The sequence below is a fragment of the Lutjanus erythropterus genome, chromosome 3 (genome assembly GCF_056507025.1).
Source record: "Lutjanus erythropterus isolate fLutEry1 chromosome 3, fLutEry1.hap2, whole genome shotgun sequence".
NCBI classification, from domain to species: Eukaryota; Metazoa; Chordata; class Actinopteri; order Lutjaniformes; family Lutjanidae; genus Lutjanus; species Lutjanus erythropterus.
The window spans coordinates 20822838-20846121 of NC_139319.1; the positions used below are offsets into that span (position 1 = coordinate 20822838).

The following is a 23284-nucleotide window of genomic DNA, read 5'->3' on the forward strand; positions in this document are numbered from 1 at the left end:
AAAATGGTAAAATTAAGGTTTTTTATTGTACAAAACCTTTTAGTTACTGTTTGTCCTGCACTGCTCACTTATCACTCCATTTCTTTAAGGAATATGGACTACAGTTAGAGCTGAATCAGAGAAATAGTTATGAGGTTATGAGAAGAATTTCATCCACCTTCTTTGTGAAATTTAGATGAGAAGGTTGATACCATTCTCATTATATAACTAAATATATAGAACCAGTCACAATGTTTGTCTGCATTAACTTCAGGGTAGAAAACCCCTGCTTCAACAATTCAGTGGTAACAAACTTGTTGAATGTTTTCTTTTTTCATTATAGTATTTCAAAGTTTATACATCTAATTTTTCTAAAAATACATTTTATGTTTTTTCACCGATGTTAAGTTTGAGACCTAATTTACTTGTTGGACCACAGACTGAAGAAAATGACAGCTCATGTTTATACAAAACTAGCAGTCAGTCTGACCGGTGGTGAGTTGAGTAGATTTAGCTTAGCAAAGTAACACAGAACATAAAATAAGCAGCACAGCAGGAGCGTCAGATAGGTCGCCGTCATATTAAACTATATATCTTTAGTTATGGCTGAAAATTACAACAGAAATAAACTAATTTGCTGATTTTACTTACAGCATTTCTGTGATTCAAATCAAAGTTGTCTACCCTGAAATGACTACTGTTGCTACTGTGATCTCACAGTGTTTCGATCTATAGCAAAAGCCAGCTGTCAGTTAGCTTAGCTTAGCATAATGAGTGAAAAAAGAGCAAAACTACTAGCCTGGTCCTGTTCAAAGGTAACACAATCTGCCAATCAGCACCTGAATTCCAAAACAACACATTAAAAAAGGCTATCTGTTTCCCATGTGTCTTTATACTAAGCTAACCAGCTGCTAGCTGTAGTTTTTTCTCATCTAAAGCCGGTATTACACTTTCAATGCCCATGAATGTACAAGTGTCTTTATAGGATGTTAATTTCCTCATCAATTTTTTGTTAGCACAACAGTCCAACTGGATTCAAGTTTTCAAAGTGGGACATGGGCCTCCCCTCAGGGGTGTCAAACGGTTATCAAAAGTAACAATGATCTAGGATTTTCTAAACATCTCTTGGTATTTGGCTCATTCAGTGAAAATGTTGGATGTTTACGGGATCAAGTAGCCGCTATATGATCCCATAGACACTCAGACATTGAATTAATCTATTAATCTGTTTTTCTAAGGTTTGTCAAAGCAGAGTCCCACAGTCTCAAACGTCAAAAACCACATTGAAAGAACTACTGCACTTCAATTTTTTTCTTGGTCAGACAATGAAGCTTATTTCCCAAAATGTCAAAGTATTTCTTTAAGTTCCTGCTATGTGTTATCTTGAAGTTGGTACGACCTAAAGAGTCCTGATGAATTCATGTCCTCTTCGGCATTTGCTCTCGTTCTTCTCTCTTTCCCAGCATCTTGCAGCCAGATATGGGGAAGAAATCAAAGTACAAGACTTCAGTGAAGAAAAAGACTCTCAACCCTGAATTCAATGAGGTACAACATGTCTCCTGCTCTGTAAGCAATAACACTACACTTGCCAACTTCTCTGATTTCTTTACTGAGTTGGAAATCATGTTCTGTAGAGTATCTTACGTTTGGATGAGCATGGCAGAAATAACTTTGAATCTAACATTTCCTTCTCGGCATCAATCTGCATGCTTCTACTGAAAACACACTAAATTACACATTCAGTCTCTTTCAACTCTCGTATTTATGAATCATTGATACAAATATGCTCTTGTGTGAACCACCTGCACAGGAGTTTTCATATGATGTCGCCCTGGACCAGCTGGCAAAGAAAACCCTGGAGATCTCTGTGTGGGACTATGACTTGGGAATGAGCAACGACTTCATAGGTAAGAGAGAAAAAAAAAACGAAACTGAGGTGTGGAGACAAAAGCAGCAGTAGATTGCTGTTTAAATTAAAGTGGTGCAATTGCAGAAAACATAAAAACCAGGCCGAGCGTGGGTGGAGAGAGGCGTAAAAAAAAAAAAAAAAAAAAAAGCGGAGAGATGAGGGGTAATTATGAGGCTTGAGGAGAGCGATTGAGTGAGTTTGATTGGGAAAGGAAACGGAGAGGCTTTAGAAAAATCTAAAAGGAAGACGTTGGCTCTGGAGCCCCATCCGTCGTGGACTTGGCACATCAGATCGCTGCTCCTCCGTCAGGCTGCTAAACAGCTTTGGCATGGCCTAGTGTGTATATCATGGCAATGGGAGCTTAGGGAGTGATGGCGAAGTAGTGGGGAGGCACAGTGAGAATGGATTACCACCCTGCGAGCTTGAAGGCCTTCAGATCAAAGCGTTTTACTCTTTCTAATGTGCGTGTGTGTGTGTGCACGTGTGTGTGTGTGTGTGTGCCAGGCAGCGGGTGGGTGGGAGACACCCTGTGTTTAGATAAGCCCAGTGAGTTATTAGCCCTGCTGGGAGAAAAGGCCATCGGTCTAACATACAGCCCCAGATAACAGCCATTCCTCTGACCATTATCATTACAGGGCATTACAGTGGCCTGCCAGTTATGTTAATTGGCTGGGAGAAAAATGACACTGAGACCAAGAGGAATGGAGAAAACGAGTTGATAAAGAGGCCGAGTGAACACAGTCCCAGTGCACCATTGTAAGAGTTGGAGAAATAACAAGCAGCTAATAGGCTTAGCAGGAGATATAGAAGATGTCACACAGTAAAAGGTAAGATTTAAGAGATACATGGAGGAGAAAACTTAACAGTGAGAGAAAAATGTGTGGGCGAAAATACACAGGAAAACACCAGCGATAAATCAAGTAGATGACTTGTTGGAAAGATCGATACACAAGGAGAGATGGGAAATTTAATTTTCACCTCCGATTTTGAGTTGTGAATGCTGACATTGAGTTGTACGTTTACGATGTCTGTCACCATCCAGGAAAGCTGTAAAACTTTACAAAAAACATAGAGCCTGTTCAGACCTGGTATTAACATGTGTCTCAAGTGACCACTTGTGCGCGTGTCACCTGTCTGCCTGCTCTTTTCACCAGGAAAGTAACAACTTAAGGTATTGCATTTAATGCCGAAATTTCAAGAAAGCATGAATGAATAAGAATTCACTGTAGCAGTTTAACTTCCCTTCTCTGTATGGAAATAAACACATTTGCAAAATGTGCTGTTGTTGTTAATTGGTGGCCCAACAGCAGTGGCCATTAACACTCTGGGACAAACGTATACAGCGTTTTTCTACAAAGACAGACATAACTCAATGTCTCAATTTGCCGAATTTCTAAGAGGGCCCAAATACTTAAGAAAGTTTATTACGTTTCTCCTCACGCAAAAACTCTCAAAATAGCACAATTTTTACGGGAGTCTGGGCATACTGCAGTTACTAGTATGTTCCCAATATTGCTAAGAGAGCTCAGACACATAATTAGTATTTCAGTGAACAAAATGATGGACTCACAGGGCATCAGTTTAGTAGGCGGTCCTTCATTGTGGCCCTGGACATAATGCATACACACTGCTAAAAGAATGTGATCACATGCAACCCAGACCACCTCTGAATGTGGACTGAGTGTCTGGCTCTCTGGGTGCAGTACCACCTGTAATTAGAGCTGTACACTTGTGATCGTGTCACCCAGGAGGCATTTTAATACCAGGTCTGAACAGGACCATAATGCAACAGCTTGAGAAACAGTAGATCCAATAGACTTCTTTACAGCAGCCATATTGTAGCATGAACTGCTGTTACCAATGATACTAATTAATGCTCCTTCCATTTCAGTCAGACAGAGCCAGGGTGCTGCTATAGTGCATGCTAGCTCACTGGAAAAGCTCTGCTAAACTAAATGGAACAGGACCTTAATTAGTATCATTAGTAACACCTGTGTTTATCTACAATATGGCTGCCAGAAAAGGTCCCAAATAAGTGTCAATTTTAATACCTTAATAAGCAGATCAGGTATCTGTCTGAGCCATATTACAGTAAAAACCATTTCTTCATGAATGTCATTATAAATTCAGCTATAAATTATGTACATCCATTTAGTCACAGTGGGTCAGTGTTTCTAGTGTCATACAGCAATCCCTGGCCTCATGTTGCTTTACATATAATATTTCCAATAAGTGTAGAGCGGTACTCTGAAGACAAGCTGAATTAGAGTTCAAGTTTTCTCGGGCAAGTCAAAGTCAAGTCAAGTCTTAAGCCAAACCAAGTCTTAAGTCCAAGTCATATCTATCTCTCTTAAGTCTTTTCAAAGTAAGTTTAAGTCTCAGGTCCTTGAGGGCAGGTCGCAAGTCTTAATGAGAATATTGCAAATCTTTGAGGTCTGTTGATGCTCATCGTTAAAAATGACACCTCAGAGGAACAGTTTGCGTTTAAAGCTGCAAATATGGTTTGACGCTACCTCAGTGCACAGGCCTAATAATTAAAATTTTGAGGTTTTGAGGTTATTTAAATTTTGAGGCTATTTCAAGGCATATCTGTGGCTGTTTTTTATTCAAAACAAAGCGAGTGTTCAGGGCAGTTACATCTCACAGGTGAGGTCTTGAAGGGGAAATATGGAGTATATTTACTGCACAAAATCATAAAATGATGGTCAACAGAGATTAAAGAAGTGTGCTTAGTTGAACTACTGGCTTCTCTGACAACAGCGCTACAGCCAGTATGTTCTCCTTTGAAATTTCCATTCCAGTGCAGAATGTCTGTTTATGTTTTGGTCTGTGTAATTCTGCCTACTGCCAGTTTCACATTTATTCATTTTACATCAAGCTAAATGTTTGCAGATTAAGTGTCTACTTATGAGTTGTAAGAAATCAACAATAATCTTTTATAAGGGGTAGATAAACAGAGAGAGACAACTGTCACCAATATTTTGTATTTGGGCAGCATCCATTTTGAATTCTAGTTGTCATTGTTACATATTTCACCTTTAAGGGCTTTGTATGCTCCAAACAAACAGCTTCGTACAACGTGTCATCTGCATACACCTGCATATGCAAAGCCTGCCATCAAAGAATGCAATGATTCATGCAAATGTGGATGATGGCACACTTTTGCTCTTCAAAGGCATTCATGTTACACTTGCTTACTGGTGTTGTACACACAAAAAGTGATGGAAATAGCTGTGTGAAAATTTCAGGGAAAAGGTAAAACCCTGCATGCATTCTCAGCTACACACCCCTGGCCAGTTTCTGTGCAGAGTGGGGATGCTTGTCGGACTGTTTCAGACACAGTTAGATGATCCAACAAGCCCTTTGTTTGAATCATATTAAAGCCTTCAAGTCTACGGGTCTGCTAGTGTGGGACTCTGACTTTGTATTTAACCCAGGGGTGGTGCATTATGTTCTGCAGCACACAGAGTGTTGGGTTCTTGCTGCATATGCCTCTCGCTGGATCATCTCATCAGTTTTTGGATAATCTGGCAAAATTGTGACCTAAAAAGTAGTTTATTAACTTACCTCTTTTCTCACACCTAATTGTAAAATCAGCATCATCGATTTAAGTAGATACACTTTAGATACAGTTTTTTCCTCTTTTTCCTCTGACACAGCTGCAACTGTGACTTGACTTCCTGCAGATTTTCAAATGACTTTTGCCTGACTGTTGATGAATTCCTGTTATAATGTTACACTGGAAATATGTACAACGAATAGTGCTCAAATATTGACATTTAGATGGACTAAATTATGTCCAGCAACAAAAATCTACTCAGATGTTGGGTCTGTATTCTGATATCAATGTAAGTTAGTATCTTTCAGCCCAAAGAGGCTCACAAGGCAGAGTATCAATTTCCATATACATTGGTGTGAAATCAAATATACAAATTACAGGAAAACATGAATAGTATATTCTGTATGCCTTCATGCTTCATGCATTAAATAAACTGATCTCATATTGTGCTCACAGCACAGACAGTCACGAAGCTCGCTGAGACAGATGTGCAGCGGGGTAATTTGTTTTAAGGGTAAAAATAAGCAGACAGCGAACAGGGTGAAACCTGTGCGAGTGCTGATGCACATCTGCTCGCCAGCCTGCGTGTCAGCCTCGCCCTCATCTGTGTCACCTCCTCTGGCTCTGGTTCCTCATCCTTCTTCTGTCCCCCTACGCATGTCAGGATGGCTGACCGTTTGTTTGTCAGTAGCGACCCGCAGGCTTAGAGAACACTCCATTGATCTCTGCTCGAAGGAGGTGGGAGTGTTGGACGGGCGGAGGTGGAGGTGACAAAGTGTTGAGCCTGATTATGCTATTGAAACTCTGTCAACAGGTTCTGACCTGCTCTTCGAGTTACTTGTGTCTGCCCGTGAAAGGAAATTAAGGAGGATACACGGTAGGCTGCTCGTCTCCACCCAGCAGCAGCATCTCAGGCGGTGTTGAACGCCGAGCTCAGATGAGACGCAGATCAACAATCGAGCCTTGTTTGCTCGCGGCTATCATTTTCCTAGGCGCTGTTAGAAGGCAGCATTGCCAAAATACCGTGTTTAAAACTTCACGCTCCATTAACTGCGCAATCACGGCCAAGGGAATGGCTTTGTAATAACCTCGGCGTGACAACTGCCTGCATCTCTCTGCCTTACAGTCTGCCTCTCCACCAACGCCTCCATCACCTCGGCTCACTTTCACCTGAGTCATTTCCTGCTCCTCTGCATATTTATTCCCCCCATGGTCTTTCAATAAATCTTTCCTTATCTAAATCTCTCTGTTGTGATTCCCCAGCTACATGTCTGTTTCTCTTCCTCTCTGCCTGGAGGAATTTGTCTCAAATATCTGTCTGTCTCCTTTGCTCCCATGTCTGTCTGCCAGTCAAATAACTATAATCTTTATTGGCATGAATGTTGATTTACACTATTGCCAATTACTTTAAATATTAGATTTTAACACGAAAATGAAATGTCTGACAGTCTGTGACCCTTTTTTTGTTATATTCTGATGCCACTAGTAGAAAGTAACTAATTACATTTACTTAAGTACTGCATGTTAGCACAGTTTTGAGAAAGTTGTACTTAACTTGATTATTTAAATTTTATTCCACCTTGTACATCTACTTGATTGCATTTCTGAAGGATGTATTCCACTACATTTATTATCTGCAGTTTTAAGTTACTTAAAATATACAATAAGCTTATAAATGAAAATGCATTGTTAAAAATGAAACAAGTGGTTCTCAACCTTTTAGGCCTGTGAAAATGTTGAGTCTAGTCGGGGCCCTTGTCACTTTTTAGATGTATGAGATGCTATCAGTCCCACCAAAAAGACATTTATCACTAACTTATCATATAGTGTCATACAAAGTATCTTTAATAACAATGTATCAGATGACAATGTGAAAACAATGTGACGATGTGAAAGAGGTCATGATGAATATAAAGAGAATTATCATTTCTGCAGCTCCCTTTAGCTTTAGGCTGTAGTCATCATCATTTTGTAGGAAAAGTGTCAGTTCTTTCATCCATTTGAAATGGGAGGTAGTTCATTTAGGCTGCAGCAGTGGGGACTGCAAGGACTGCTGGAAAAAAACAAAAAAAAACAGCAGCCTGCAGTGAAAAGTTGAAATGGTGTCAACTTGTAACCCGTTAAAATGTAACCCTCACGCTGCGGTGGCGATCAGACTGCTCCACAGTCAGCCTGAAATAGGCGGAGCTCATGGAGCGAACAATGATACTCTCCCAGCTGTGTCCTCACTTGGTTTATTTTGTGTACCCAGCTTTGAAGTCTGCATCTGGCTGCAGTTTATGCGGCAAAATAGCAACACCGAGAAGTTTCCTTTGGTTTGTGTCCATTCGTTTATTAGAGAGTGATGGAGAGCGCAGCAGTGGTCGGGCAAGCTAGACAGTGAATATGAGAGGGAGTGTTGGTAGTTAGAGCTTGTGTATCAAAGAAAAAAATCTTACTTTTTGGACTATTTCACAGCAGTTATGTTCTAAATACAGATAAACACACTCACCCCGCCACCACCACTGGAAAACCCTGCATTTATTGCTGCAACGCCATTGACCATATATGAATAGTGGATGAAGCTTCCAGGTCTGAAAAGTGAAGCCAATGCAGGAGGACCTTATTAAACCTGCATTCTTTCTAACAGCCAGCAGGGCTTGACCCCACTGGTTGCAATAAAAAAGTCAGATTGTATGTACTGTATGTACTCTTATGGCAAAATGAGCCTTCGCCACACTTGGTTTATGACCTGAGTAAACAGCTTAGTGATGAGTGTATGGTCTCAGTCACTAGTTTAAAGTTTTCCTCAATGCAGCATGATGTTCATTTTGTGAATTCTGGTCCTATTCAAAATAAAATAGATGTTGAATCAAGATCCTGTTACTCCATTGCCCATTTCTCATTTAAAGTGTTTTCAGAAACACATTAGTGTGCTGTTTAATTATAATATGAGAAACTGTGGTCAGCCAAACTGCCATTATTTACTACTGAAGGGATGAGCCAAACCCAAGCACTGCCCAAGTCGCAGTGCGTCACCCACCAGCTCCACGTTCCTGTCAGTACGGCACATATTGGTTGCAAAACAAAAACAAGATGGCAACCTTCATAATGCCTAAATTGAGACTTCAAAGTGGTAACACCTGATTTGGTGTGAATGCAACCTTACAGAGCTTAATAGTGAGTTTGAGCACATTGCTTAGCTGTCCAAACCACAATGTTTTTGTCTAAAAACCCACCATACACTTCCTGCTCAGCACCAAACTACACACAGATAGTTAGGGGCTAACTGGTGAAGTTAGTGGGGCATTTAGCAGCTAAACAGTCAAAAGTTTGTAGAAATCCAGAAGAGAGTTAATTGACAGTGAATATTTGACTTCATTAGGTGGCCAGAAACACAATTCAATAAATGAGGATGTCACTTCATAACTGACAGATTTGCAAACAGGCTGCTAACTAGTTCAATGTCAGTGTTTAAATTGCTCCTAAACTTCCAGATTCAGCCTTAGCTGGCCTTTGTCTTCATCCATAGTCAGGTGACCTTCACTGTCAAGGTAAAAAAAATGAAGGTGTGATTAGCGTTGTGTTTAGTTAGGTTTACGCAACAAAACTACTTGGTTAGGCGTAGGAAAAGATCGTGGTTTGGGTTTGTGTTTGTGTTGTGTTAATCACATGATGTAAGTGAAGTAAGTGAAGTTTTTTTTTTTTTTTTTTAATGGGAAGGATTGGTGTATCACCTGCACACAAAATTGGACTTTGGCACATGCACATGCAGTGATTATATTTGTATGCAAATTGAAGAGACTGGGCTGATCCACTATTTCACAAAAAGAGCAAAGACTAGAGAAGAAGAGAAAAGTAAGAAAAAAAATGTCTATCAGAACCTGTTTTGTTCTTCTCTCCTCTCCCATTAATCATCCCTTGACCCCTCAGATTTATCCTGTTACCCTCTGAAGGGGGCCAACCCCTGGTTTGGGAACCACTTAGCTAAACTTCTGAACCGTATATAAAGAATTTGAAACTAGCTCCACCCCGACAAGCTATAGCAGTAAGACGCTAAATGTGCATTGATGCATTAGTAATAGCAATTAAATGATGTAACATATGCTAATACATTAGTCACAGGGGCCATTTATCTGCAGAAGATTTACTTGTAATGGAGTATTTTTACATTGTTGTATGAGTATTTTTTTTACTTAAGTAAAGGATGTGAGAGCTACTCCCACTGCTGGTTGTTTTTTCCCCAGTTTCTCTCTGCCTTCATGCACATTTCCCATCACTTCCTGATGCTCCCTCTCTGTTTCTGCCTGTGTGTTTGCAGGTGGAGTGGAGCTGGGCATCAATGCGAGCGGACAGAGACTCAAACACTGGTTCGAGTGTCTCAAAAACAAAGGGAAGAAAGTGGAGTACTGGCATACGCTCACACAGCAAGGAGCCCCGAGCAGCGACAAACCGGACTAGATTACACAAGACATTCATGCATACAAACACACACACACCTACACACACACACTTTGTCTCACTGAAAGATGGCTGATAAGAGACCAAGTAAAGCAGTAATAAGAGCAAAGGATAAAAACATGCAATAATAATATTGAAAATTAAATCCGTCATATAACGCCAATAATTACAGCACCAAGTATTAGTATATGATATTCATACTAATATTAGTGATGGTAACGATGTGTATCCGAATACATTTTTTAAAATGTATTTTTTTCTAAAGGTGACCCATTAAAGTGTTGACGTAATGAAACAATACTCACAAAAAATGTGCTTTAGACCTTACTGTATTGTGGAAGTCGCTCATATTCTGTCAATTTACGCCTAACGAAGAAATTTGAGATTAATGTACTCAAAATTCATTCAGTGAAAGGGGCCAAACGTACTGTATGTGCACCCTAGTGACTCATAATGTGGTATATAGTTACAGGAGAGGGGGTGATTCTGTTCTGAGAAGTCTCTGTCGTCGTGGTTGTTGATCTGATGCAAAACAACACACCGTATTATAAAGCACAAAATGATCCATATGGTGGATTTGTACCTTTACCGTTTCAGTGTTTTTATGTCTTTCATTGTCTTTCGGTGACAGTGGCTTTCTCTACACCTTCGTTTCAGACATTAACGTGTCAGTATATATGTGTGTGTGTTTGTGTGTGTGTGCATGAGGGCTATGAGAATATGAGTGCCTACATTTTCTGTCTGTGCAGTGTGTGTCCGTCTGCATTCACGCCATGCCCCATTCACAGTGTCTCCGTCCAACTTCAGAAGCACAGAGGTGTGAAGAAATAATAACAAAGGACAAGAAAGACACATACACGAGAGAGAAGTCCTCTGCAAGCACCACGGGCCTCAGTGGTGTGAGTGTTCCTGGCTGGAGGACACTGACAAGCTGTCAATCATGTGTGCCAGACCTTTGCCGTCCCTTTTCTCCAATTGCCAGACAGTCATAGAGCAACTTTGAGAATGGAAAATATCTTGATACGTAACCTCTGACCACTCTTTTGGACTTTTCTGATGAAAGGCTGAAGTCGTGTCAGTAGAACGGATATTGCTTTTGGAGGTACCATTTGTACTTTGACTTCACTGCAGTATTATGAACTACATTTCAACGGGATCCAAGTCGGTTTACCAGAGTGGCTCCAGTTCTGCTCCAGATGATGCAACACTTTCTCCCTGCAGGGCAATATCACAGCAGTAATATTTTAATTTGAAAAACCAGGCATTTGATTGGTCCTGTTATCTGATTTATGAGAATAAGGCTGCCCAAAGCTCGAAAATCTTCCCTAATCCATACACCCTCAGACACTGAGGGGATCAAGAAGAATAATTACTTTTTTTTTTTTTTTTTTTTTGGAAAAATTGACCATCAGTGGGAGTCATTGCTGTGATCGATGTTGCATTCATCCCATGTAGTGGCATACATTTCATCTTTTGGACAGGAGACAAGACTCCTGGGACTACTGTGTCCATGGCTGTGGCACAGGATTGCCTGCTGAGACAAACTATGTGCAGTCTGTATAAATGCAGACATAGACTGGGTGGCACCAACAAAGATTAATTTAAACTATTAGTTATAATTAGGGTTTAGGGAAACTAGGTTTAAAGTAAGTAAATCCAGATTTAAGCAGCAATTAAAAATTTAAATTTAAGCAGCAGAGCCCTGTTCCACAATTGACTCTTCCTCAGTCCTTTGGAACCTTGTTCAACTTTCTCCTGTTTCCTGTTTCCTATACTTAGGGCTGTGCTAGGATTGTCTATGTTGAAAAGTAAATCAGATTTTGATAAAAGATGTTGCTGGGGGTCAATCACTAATGTATATAGTTGTTACCTAGCCACATCTGATAGCTAATGTTACCAAAACACTAGCTAACTAGATAGTGAATCTACATCAATCATTAGCTCACTAGTTACATCTGATAGCTAATATTAGCAAAACACAAGCTAACTAGCTAGCCAATCTACATCCATTGTTTTAGTTATCTATTGCTTTGCAACATTTAACATTAGCAAACTGAAGATGCTTTTCAACATAGATGAGATTAGCACATAGCAGTACAGGAAAAAAGACAGTTAACAGAAGTTCCACTGGGTACCAAGAAAAAAAGTTTGGGAAATTAGGGGGGTTCATTAAAAACTAAGCTCTGTTTAGTAAATCCAAGTATAGCAAAGAAAACTGATTTTACACTTATCGATTTAGAGATGCTTGCTTACCATTTATTAAAATGAATAAAAAATACACTTGCATGCTGCTGGGACCTAGTAATTATAAATGAGAGGGGAAGACTGTTGGCTGCTCTGTATTTCTTAACAAAACATTATATTGTTTGCTAGCTGGGTATAAAGTTAGTTTGCCAAGTTAGCCTACTCACATCCAGCTTGACAGAGAGGCTGTACTTTCTCCGCCTTTGGGAAAAACTTGTTGGCTGAACTAATGGATCAATACAGCCAAATAATATATAATAAAAAATATAATTATAAAACAGATAATAGCATAGTCAGGAAAAAAGAGACTGGCAGCAACTGACAGTCTATTTTACAGATCAACTTGAAAGAAAGAAGAGATGCATCATAAAACTCATCTGGGTTGAGACTGTCCCTTAAATTTTTTTCGAGGAACTTAGTTACTTAGCTCAATTGATCTAAAAAAAAAAAAAGGCAGCCATTTTTTTTCCAAGTTAAACTTGTTTGAAGTTAATACTGGATCACATTTTAAATTGAAGTATTAAGTTGTGGTGCAACTTGGTTTAGAGTAAAAGCTAAATTGAAGTTTAAAGAGAGGTTTTCATTTAATCTCTTAATTTTAAGATAGTTTTAAAGTTTGGTGCAACAGTTAAACCAGGATTTAATCAGGTAGTGCATGCACCCCATGCACTGAGGCTGTCGGTCCTCTGCAGCGGCTGCCGGTTCAGCCCTTTGCTGCATGTCTTTCTCCCCCCTCTCCTGTCTGGTCTTCAGCTGGCCTTGTCAAATAAAGGCAGCAAGACAGGAAAAAAAAACTGTTGTTGGTGCAACCCAGCCATACAGAATAGTATTTCACCTCAGGAGGTAAAATCAGATTACATCCTGCATAGAAACACATTTTGCAGCAAGGCAGCAGATAATCACAGACCAGGATCCAAGATATTGGAAATCTACGCTACTTAACCTACACCTGTTTTCTGTGTCTCTGTGTGCATCTCTGCTTATTGATGGTGTATCTGGGCTAGACTCTCACTGAATTGTCTAAATGCCTGCCAGGATATCAAATGTACTCCCCAGGTTCATCTATCACTACAGCTCTGGCCATACACTGGTTCACAAAAGCACACCCACAGTCGGTCAGTGGCCTCCGGGAGTTTTCTAACTGTTGAATCGATCCGGCTGCTCATATTCTTGGTGTCCTTCAACAACCTTGTGTCTCATCGTTGACTGCAAAAAATGGATCCTTCGGTGGTGAATTAGGTTTCCGATAAAAAGGGCTTGGCCATTATCAAAGCTTGGAGGTAAACTCTGTAGTTACAGTAAGCTCAAACACACTTTCAGTTAGACCGTAAACGACTTTCATAAGAGGGTTGGACAAGGATGGCGGGGTTTTATTCTGTACTTTTTCTATGCACATCAAAACACCCAGCACGTCAGCAGTGAGATAATCAAACCAAAACAACAACAACAACATTATCATGTTATCCAAGCATCAAAGATGCATTTCTGGGAATACTCAGCACTTTGATTGGGGCTAGGCCGGGTGACAGTGATCTAATAGAGTTCACATTTCTGGCTGGATGGTGGCTTTTTCCTGTCTCTGGCTCTGTCGGTTTTGTTTACAGTCACCAAATTTTTCTGACTCTTGTCTATTGACCCCGCTTTGCTTATGTAATCATTTTATCTGCAATACAGCTGCATGTTTAGCAATCACTATCAGCTTGTATAATAGAGTGCAACCTTAGCTGATCATTCTGAATGCTGATGTGTTTACAGTCTATGCCATCCATTCAGTCTCTAACCATCAGTGTGTGTTTGTTTGTGAATACGATGATTCAGGGTATTTTTTGCTCAGTTGCTTTGCTTTACCAAGCGAGCTATTGATTTACAAGACAAAAAACAAAACCTTTACTCTGTCACAGATTTTGACACTCGTCTTCCTTAAATTGATATCAGTGGTAATGATTCAGGAGGGCAGGGGCGAATGAGATGGGAAGTCACTACTGCAGTCCCTGTGCGTTCACTGTCAATGTCAATCACACAGTGTGGCTGCCATCCTGTGGTGGGTTTGTGTAACTACTTCGGAAAAATAAAATGAAGTTGTTTCAGTGGTCGTCTGTCTTCCTTTAAATGCTCCACATTTTGTGTAAATTCTTCAAAAACAGGCAGACAGGCAGCACATTTGTTATGTTAATATGTGTTTATTTGTCTTCATCTTTGAGAACAATACACATACAGGCTTGTATATATGTTTTTGTGATGTTCACTGCCCACTTTATTATCTACTTGAAGCAATACTGATACTGAAAAAGCAATTGAATTATCAGAAAAAGCACTTAAGAATCAGACAGCCTTTCTTTACCATATCTTTATTTCTTTCCTGCCCTTTGCCTCTGTTACCACCCATTCTTGAGAATTTGGACAAATTGTCTTCTACCAAAAAAAAGAAAGAAAAAAGAAACGTTATTCATACCAAAACCCTAATTGAAATTTTCTGATGTTTTCTTTTCTTTTCTTTTTTTTTTTTTAAGAAATAAAGAAATATATAGAGAAATATATTCATGACATGTTTTGGTTTGCTTTAACTTGCTCTGTGCCAGAAAACACCCTTGTTCCAGACAGAATGCACAAATTCAAACAATTTAAAGATGTATTAAAAACCTTCAAAATCTAAAACTAAGAATACCCACTGACAATGTAAGTAAAAGCAAAAATCTAAAACCCCTCAAAATACAATTTTGTATCAGTTCCCAAGAATGAGTGCTATATTTCTGCTGTCTGTCTGCTGTCTGTCCCTCTACTTTTTCTCTCTCACGGGTCGGTCACTCTGCCAATAAAGAGCGGCACGTTGGCCTGATCACTCCAGAGCAGCATGACGAAAGGTCGCAGGGCAGCAAAGGATGGGAAGGAGCGAGAGAATGACACACTGGTCGCAGCCCCGGCCACAACCCCCTCTTCGGTCAGCGCGAGGAAGGCTCTGTGTCTGGCATCGTCCAGAACCAACCTCTCTTCAGAGAGGCCACACAGGTTGGCATCCTCGAAGAGTAATGACAGTCCTGGCCGAGAGTAAATTGAGAGAAAAGTGAGTGAAGATGATGGTGGGAAGTAAGTGGATAAGGAAGATACAGGGAGATCAAAGAGCAGATGGGTAGACATTTCACAAATGGGACTTAATTAAGTAATTCACAAGCTGTGTGGTACTCATTTTCTGGTATGAATGAGCTAAATTTCAGTCTGACAGTCAGAAAAGAACTTTAAAGATGAACCAACCTAACTTCTTGATGAGTATGTTCAAATTTGGCTGAACATCCAGCTTGATTTGGGGCAGGGTGACCTCGACATTCTGAGCAGCGGTTGTTTTCATTTGTTCTATCATTTGGCGCACAGCGGTGTCCGTCATCTTTTCCTCCAACTGCTGCAGGTCAGTCACTCTGCTGGAGCGAGGCAGCAGGATGTAAAGACTGCTGTCACCTGTGAGAGCAAACCTCGCCACCTGTTGGCAAAGCAAAAAAAAGCCAAATGTTAACTGTACAACAGGGTTTTCAAAGTCAAACACAAAGGGCCACCCAGATAGAATTAAGACTTTGTCTACTCTGTAATGTCAAAAATAAAAAAAAAATATTGGTAGTGCAACATGAAAAAATTTGTTTGTGGATTTTATTACACTGCTTTGTTAAAAACTCTATTCTGATTGGTCAGTTACATCATTCTAAGGACTGTTATTTCTGCAAAGCTGACTAGTGCTATGGATGCAGTTCTGATCATAGACACTGGAGGAGCAATAAAGTCATTATTAAATTAATATTTTGTTTGAAATTTTGATTGATTACAGCATTCCATGTCCGTTATTTCTTTATAGCTGAATGTATAACCAGCCATTGCTATTGACACAGTTCCGATCATAGACTCTGGAGGAACAATAAAATCATTTTTAAATCAACAAAATCCTTTTTAAAATCAACACATTGTGTCAATTTATTGATTTATTTTGGTAAGTATCCATGTAATAAGCAGGATAATGTACGGTGAGCAGGTCATTGTGAAATAAACCGTTTCAGGGTGACTCAAGTCTTGTACCACCCTGTCGGGATTATTTCACAATAATGATCTGCCCACTGTACATTATCACTTGTCTTATTTGGATTTGGAGGATAATCATGTTCCAAGTTTTGGAACTGCAGCCCCCATAGTAACAGTGCAAAATGTACTTTGTTGTCCACTGGCTAAATTGCTAGTGACTGTTCAGATTTTACCAGCCATTCACTATCATTGTTTACTTATTTATTTATTTTTGGCTGGTGACTCTAAGGAGTACACATTTGACAAAATTTGCAGCTGGAACTTATGCTGGTTTTAAAGTCCCTTAATTGCCCTTCACCTCACCTCAACTCTGAACATTTTCACATCTTTAACTTGCTGTCAGACAGCCTTTTCTGACAGAAAGCCAATGTTCAATTAGCCAAATATCGCTCTCTTCAACCAGACACAATTGGCAAAATCAGTCATTTTACCTTGCAGAAGACAGGAGTTGCTGATAAACTGCAGCACTGATCTGTAAGTTTGTTTGTGTTATATGACTTTGCTGTTTTATAAGGTTATGATGGACCAGCAACTGTTTTCTGCAGGGTAAAATTACCAGTGTGTGGGTTCTGGTTGAGCAAGACTTGAAATTTGGCTTATGTAGCAGTATTTTTTAAATCGGAAAAGCCTATTTTATAGCAAGTTAAAGCAGAGAAAATATTAAGTATTACATACACTGATACTGATTTTTGAGGTTGGTCTTTTTTTAAATGGCTAAAATACATTTAGCTCTCTCTCTTGCTCTCCCCACAGTTTGAAAATCTCTGCTGTGTATATGTAAATATTTGGGTTAAAGATAGCTGTTTGTTACCTGCGCCTTTAGTTCAACAATGTGCGCCATAGGCAGCCAGTATTTGTGATGATAGAGGAGCGGCACCGTCACCATGTCACCGTTCAGCTTTGTGAAAAATCCTTTCAGGTGCTTCTCATCAAACTTGACCTTCCACTCACCTGATGCACACAAACACACATTTCATCAGTTTCCACTGTTTTCACATGCACAGACACACACTTGTGCACACACACTTTACTGACCACTGAAGGAGACAGCGTCAAGCAGCATCAGCTGTGTACTGGGTGATACAGCGTCAACCAAATGTTTGATTTTATTGTTGGTCTTATTTGCCACCCAGCTGTTGATCATCTGGGTGTTTTCCTCACTGGTTTCCAGCAGCTTGATGGGCTCAGCGTCATAGAACTGGATGGACTGGTTGGTAAAGGACTTAGTCAGATTCATTTCTGAGGAAACGAACAGAGAAATCATGAGACACAGATCCTTTTATTTTGCTCGTTATGCACTCAGAATCTCTGCATCTATCTCTTTGAGCTTCCAACAGTGATTGTTATACGTGGGTTATAGTAGATCTGAGAAGCCATCTGCAAGGAGCCGGCCAGCTTCTCTCTCAGCTTCTTCATCTGGAGGTGAACACAGTGGAACTCATGAGGCACACAGACAGCCCTCTCGATGGCTTTCCGAGTGTCACCCCTGGCACCTGTAGGTAACAGAATGAAGAAAAGACATCATATAGAAGGAGGTGTGCTGTAATACAGAGTGATATAGAAAGCTGCAAGGCATGTCTGACATTTAATATAAGTAGAGGAAAACCCATGTGACATTTAAAAGTGAAGTATGTAACTTCCAAGGCATATAAGTTTATATCTGTTTATGTGAGCACAGGCAACAGATGGATAATGTTGTGTGTTTGACCAAGAAACACCATGAAAAATCCCATGAAAAGACCAAAATCAGTAATGCATAAGTTTGTTCCTCAGTACTTTCCAAATTCCTCTGCCTGTCTGCCCATTTGTTTCTGCTGAAGGCAATAAATACATACATAGATAGATTGATAGTTTGATTATTTGAAAAAAGATCAAAATCAGTTTAAGTGTACGTTACATGTAGAATATTTTCACCACTTTACCTTTCCATAAGACAGTGTTTTCTGATGGAAAACTGAAAGTATACATGCCAAATATCACTCTCTCCAAACCAACCAGACTCTATTAACAAAATCAGAACTTTTATTTCACAGAACACAGCAGTAGCTGGTCCACCACTGCTTTGATCTGTTAGTTTGTTTGTCATTGTGTGACTTTTGTGTTGATAAAAGTTAGTTTGGATTCTCTGAAGTCACACAATAACACAAATAAACAAACCAATCAAAGCAATGGTACAACAGAAACGGCTTTGTTCTGTGCCTCCATTTGGGCATAAATATTCAGGGCGTACTGTTTGGATGGTTCAGACATGAACACACATCACCACAAATCTGCACCCAAAGACTGATGGAGTTTTAAGTAGTTATAATAACAACAGAAATAAAAAAAAAATGAAGCTGAAGCCACTGGTGCTTCCTGGATGATGACCTGCACAATGGCACCATCTGAGGTGTATCAGGCACAAATGCTATGTATAATGATACTGTTTTAGCTATAATTCTAATGTATCTCACCTCATACACGGCCACATAGTTTAGAAATTAATGTTACACAACAGCATTTGCACTGCAATTCATTTCAAGGATAAAACATGAGATGCTTTTGCTAATAAGAAAGTTGGAGAGGTTATGATGAGCGTTGTAACCAGACATCTCCTTCATTAAAAGCATAATAATTGATGAGTCTAATGTGTGAAGAAGTCCATATACTGCAGCAGCCTGGTAAAGACGGTAAAGACTGAACTCTGGTGTGATTCTTCAGAGGCTGTGGATTTATCAACATATAATTGCTGCTGTTCTGACTCATAAAGCAAACTGTTACTGAAAGGAACAGTACAACGTTTTCACTCACTACTGTTTACAAGTTCTCCCAGTTGTGCTCCAGCATCATCTGTTCATCAAGGACCACACACAGATCTGTCACACGCTGTTTTTCGTTGCTGTTGCAGTCCCGCACTGTGGACACTGGTGCACCCCCACTAATCTCAGTCATTTTGTTCTGGAATTGGGCCTGGTATTAAAAATGATCTCTCTCTAACATCACGTGTCTCCTAGCAGAAGTGTTTGTCACATCTGGAGAGACCATGCATGCCCTTTGCCTGTATTTTCTTGGGGCGTTTCTGGGTGTTAATGTTCGGGCAGTGGTGTGTAGCCCCCAGCCAAGTTACATCGCTGTCTCTGTTTCTCTCCTGCACTGTGAGAGAGCTTTAGATCTGTGCGTCTTGTTTGATCGGGCGCAGGGCTGAGCTACACACACACAGGCAGAGCAGATTGAGGACACAGTGGACAGGATAAAGCATTTGCTTTGGCTGCATTCAAACAAAATCTGGCAAGGTGGCATCTTCCTGCAGGGTCGTACAGCGGTTTGGGCGTGTTTATGTGTTCGTAAGAAAGTAACCGCTATGAAACAATCAGAAAATAATGTTTTATTTCTGCGATTCACTACTTACTACTGTTTTCACTAATGCTGCTCTCTCTCCTCATGTATTTTTGCTCACTCGCTGTGCAAGAGAGGATGAGCCAACTTTGTACCAACCAATCCTATTCATTTAAGGACTTTGAGGATAAATTATCTTTAAAGCCACTATAAGGAACCGTCATATTTTGTTCATTTTGGAGGCCCCTATAGACAGAAGCAGTAGTGTTTCCATCGCCACATATATAACTAAAACAAAATTATCCTAAAATTATGCAAAGAAAAATATATCTTGCTTCTTTTAAACTGGCTAGTATACTACTCAATTCAACTGTGCCTGGGAAAGACTAACATAGGCTCTTCCAATCTACATGCTGACCCAGTGACAGGCATGAAGAAAAACAACATAGAAATAGACAATCTTCTTACCGATGGTCTTTTTTTCTTATGTAGATCATAAGGAAGTATGAATATTATTGAAACTGTGTAATAACAAATAAAAACTCATTGCAATATGTTTAAGTTATCTTTAAAGATAATTAATAATAGTTAAACTGTAAAAAAAAAAAAAAAAATTGCTTCATACCTAACAACAAATGGGACAGTACCCTACTGATACTGATAGGAGAGAAGAGCAGGTTGCTTGAGGGCTCTGATGTTCTGAGGTAAGAGTACAGCTTCATGGAAAACTCTGCCATGGATTCCTGCAACAAGGGTTCCCCTGTGCGACTGTTCTCGTCCTGGCAGGGTTCCCATGGCGTTGCGAAGGCATCGCAGGAGTACGGAGCAACAGTAGGAACAGCTGAAAGAAAGTTAAGCAGACTGTAAAATATAACAATATCTCAACATGGTTTGGAAATAAGATTTTTGTAGTTTACTGTTTTATTTAATTTACAGCTAAATTTGTTTGGCAAAAGACTTATTATTCTAATATATATATATATATATATATATATATATATATATATATATATATGTAAATATATTATAATTAATGATTCCACATTGCACTGACTGTGTACCATAGTAGTACCTGGAAAAGTTTGCCAAACCTACCATCCACAATAACAATCACAGTGCTCAGCTTCTCCCCTTCAGCAGATTCACAATTGTAAGTTCCAGCATCTTCCATGACGATGTCTCTGATTATGATGGTCTGATCGCTGTCACCTGGATAAAGCAGTTCCACTCTCTCTTCATCACCTGCTGAATCGTCTCCAAGATTCAGCCATGTCCTCCTGCCAACTCCCATCTCTCTGAACCAAAGTGCATTGGCCCCGTCTTGGCTGGAAGGTGGAAAATGGCACGGGAGGTGAACAGTGGAGCCTTCGGTTACCTTAACAGTGTAGATATTTGATGCTGTACAGAGAGACACAAACATTTCAAACTCTTTCAAATTCAAGCTTTTTGTTGACTACTAAATATCCATTTTTAATTTATCTAAACTCAAAATGTTCTGCTGTGTGAACAAATTTTTAAAAAATGTATTTATGTATAAAAACAGAGGAGTGTTTCTCTGTGTTTCTCACCAGCGACTGTAATGTTGTACGCCCTTATTATCTCCATGTTGGGCTCCTTTACCAAACACATGTACTCGCCCTCGTGGGCGGCAGTCACAGGGGAGAGAGACAGATACAAGCCATCCTTTTTAATTGTAGTGGAGGCTGGCCACTGAGGACTTATATCTTTACCTGTGTTTGAAAAATAAAAAGAAAATCAAAATGAAAAAACCTGTAACTGTGTAGCCTACTGGCACAATACAGTGAGAGGGAAATTTAACAAGACCATTGAATTTCCAGGTGATGGTTGCTGCAGTGAATTCAGTCTGAATTGAGAGACAGGGCAGCTCCAGAGTGGAACCAGGTATCACCCGGAGACGTTCGCATGACGAAAGCTGAACAGAAACACAGTGTTAAACAAGATGACATGAAGTTTGGTCAACTAATTCATGGTAATGGAACATAATGGTAAACATTCTGCCCGGGCTATGAAGAGCTAATTCTGGTTTGCTAGGTTTACCTCAAAAATGAGCTGCAGCAAGACACAAAGTATGGCCTGTAGTCTCATCTAAAGTAGAGCAAAGGAAGTACAATGAGATTAGCAGGTTTATGGAGCTGTTTTGCAATTGAGGATTTCAAAATGAATCTGGCACCAAGCCGGGAAAAAAGATCAATATGTGGCGCAGTCTGTGAAACATGTTAAAACATTTTAAACTGTCTAACTACAGCTTCAATTTTTCAATAAGTAAACTGTTATCAGAGATTAAACATAAAAGACATTTTAAAACAACAGAAGATTAAGTATAGTTTAATGCATAATATACTGTAAATAATATTGCTTCAGTATGGTCATAGATTAACAAAAAATCAGAAAAACATCAAATAACTCACATCTCTTCAGTCTCCAGATGTATCCAGATCAGTTACCTGTTTCTTTTTTAACCAGTAATGTTTCTGCCACCTCCAGCCGTCTGCTCCTCTAAACTGCAACCAACAACGACTAATCTGTGATTGTTGGTTTAGACATGTTTGTTTGCTTACTGCAGCTCTTCTGACTTGCTGGAAATCACATGATTTCACATATTGGCAGCAGACATCAAGTGGGATTATTTTGCCTTAATTGCATTTATTTTTGCATTGCGACGATATAATTTATTGTTTATGATATTACTGTCCATCATCACTGAGTCTTGACAAGTGAGACATAGTTGCAGATATTTGGGAGTGGATGTGCAGTTTCACTTTGGCTCATTTCCAATTTGCATAAAATGTTTTTGCCTGAAGTGTTTTCCATAATTTGATTTTTTCAAAGGCTGCACGAAGTACTAGGACATCATGGAAGGCAAACACAAGTTGAGTTTGTGCTAACTGGCATAAAACAGTCTATTTATCAGTCAAGTACCAAAGTAACGTAGGCAAAAGGCCAATAAGTGTTTTAATGGAATCATTAAATTAATTATCACATTGTTAAGGTTTTTATTTGATATTTTAGTTGGTTATTGGCTCTGTCATGATCCCTAGCTAGGAGTACTTTACCCAATTTGATATACCAATGTACTTTTTAGAGAGGTGACATCACTTTAATTGAGTACTTTCTCTTTGTGCAACTCTTTTAGCCTGCCTACATTTCAGCATTTTGATGCAAATTCAAATAATTTTTTAAGTGTTAAATTTGAAATAGATAAGATAAGATAAGATAAGATAAGATAAGATAAGATAAGATAGAGTACTAAATATAAAGTGTATAATAAGTAAATGCAAAAAACTGTGCCAAATAGAATAATAATAAAAGTAAGACAAGTAAAATAAGTTAACTAAAATACATTAAAATTGACAATTATCAGTGGCAGTGACCTTGAAAGTAACATTGGCAGTGATACTGAAAACTAAGTACAAGTAATATTGCCCATGAAATTGAAAGTAATATTGCAATGTTGACCATAACATTACATATTATAATTAACATAATATTGCATGTGATACTGACAATGATAATGAACATAATATTGAGCAGTGATATTGTGCTTGATGTTGATAAATTTATTACTGCAAATAATATTGATATCATTGTTTTCAGTGTTGTTTTCAGGAAATTAATAAATAAGGAAAATAATTAGTACAGTCCAATATTAAATTGTTAAAAAAAATAAATAAAATAAACTAAAATAATCCCACTTCACATTGCTACAACAGTAGAACCCTGCTTTAACATGAATACTTCAGTAATTTAATTTAATAACA

General features: G+C 39.2%; 2 protein-coding genes across 3 annotated transcripts in view; one reads left to right on the plus strand and one right to left on the minus strand.

Annotated features, from left to right (window-relative positions):
- doc2g (double C2-like domains, gamma) overlaps positions 1–12019 on the plus strand; it is a 75008-nt gene extending 62989 nt beyond the window's left edge. For both annotated transcript variants that reach the window (XM_084713002.1, XM_084712993.1), the window contains exons 9-11: positions 1443–1524; positions 1790–1886; positions 9748–12019. In XM_084713002.1, coding sequence (XP_084569128.1) covers positions 1443–1524; positions 1790–1886; positions 9748–9887 — 319 coding nt within the window. In that variant the 3' untranslated portion in view covers positions 9888–12019. The remainder of the gene's footprint in view (positions 1–1442; positions 1525–1789; positions 1887–9747) is intronic.
- A 2646-nt stretch (positions 12020–14665) lies between these two features.
- Positions 14666–22084, minus strand: serping1 (serpin peptidase inhibitor, clade G (C1 inhibitor), member 1). The gene is made up of 11 exons (XM_084715339.1): positions 21935–22084; positions 21564–21611; positions 21330–21438; positions 21074–21235; positions 20601–20903; positions 20131–20346; positions 17540–17683; positions 17226–17429; positions 17002–17141; positions 15381–15603; positions 14666–15166 (listed from the first exon to the last, which is right to left on the minus strand). The coding sequence occupies exons 2-11, from the start codon at positions 21609–21611 to the stop codon at positions 14922–14924; spliced, it is 1794 nt and encodes a 597-aa protein (XP_084571465.1). The 5' UTR covers positions 21935–22084; the 3' UTR covers positions 14666–14921.
- Positions 22085–23284: the final 1200 nt, after the last annotated feature.

Excerpts from the sequence above, each read along its gene's own strand:
- serping1 (XM_084715339.1), bottom strand. The coding sequence starts at position 21,611 with ATGAGACTACAGGCCATACTTTGTGTCTTGCTGCAGCTCATTTTTGAG. Across the intron at positions 21,439-21,563 it reads TGCTGCAGCTCATTTTTGAG|CTTTCGTCATGCGAACGTCT; the intron begins GTAAACCTAGCA and ends GTTTCTGTTCAG. Across the intron at positions 20,904-21,073 it reads GTACAACATTACAGTCGCTG|CATCAAATATCTACACTGTT; the intron begins GTGAGAAACACA and ends CTCTCTGTACAG.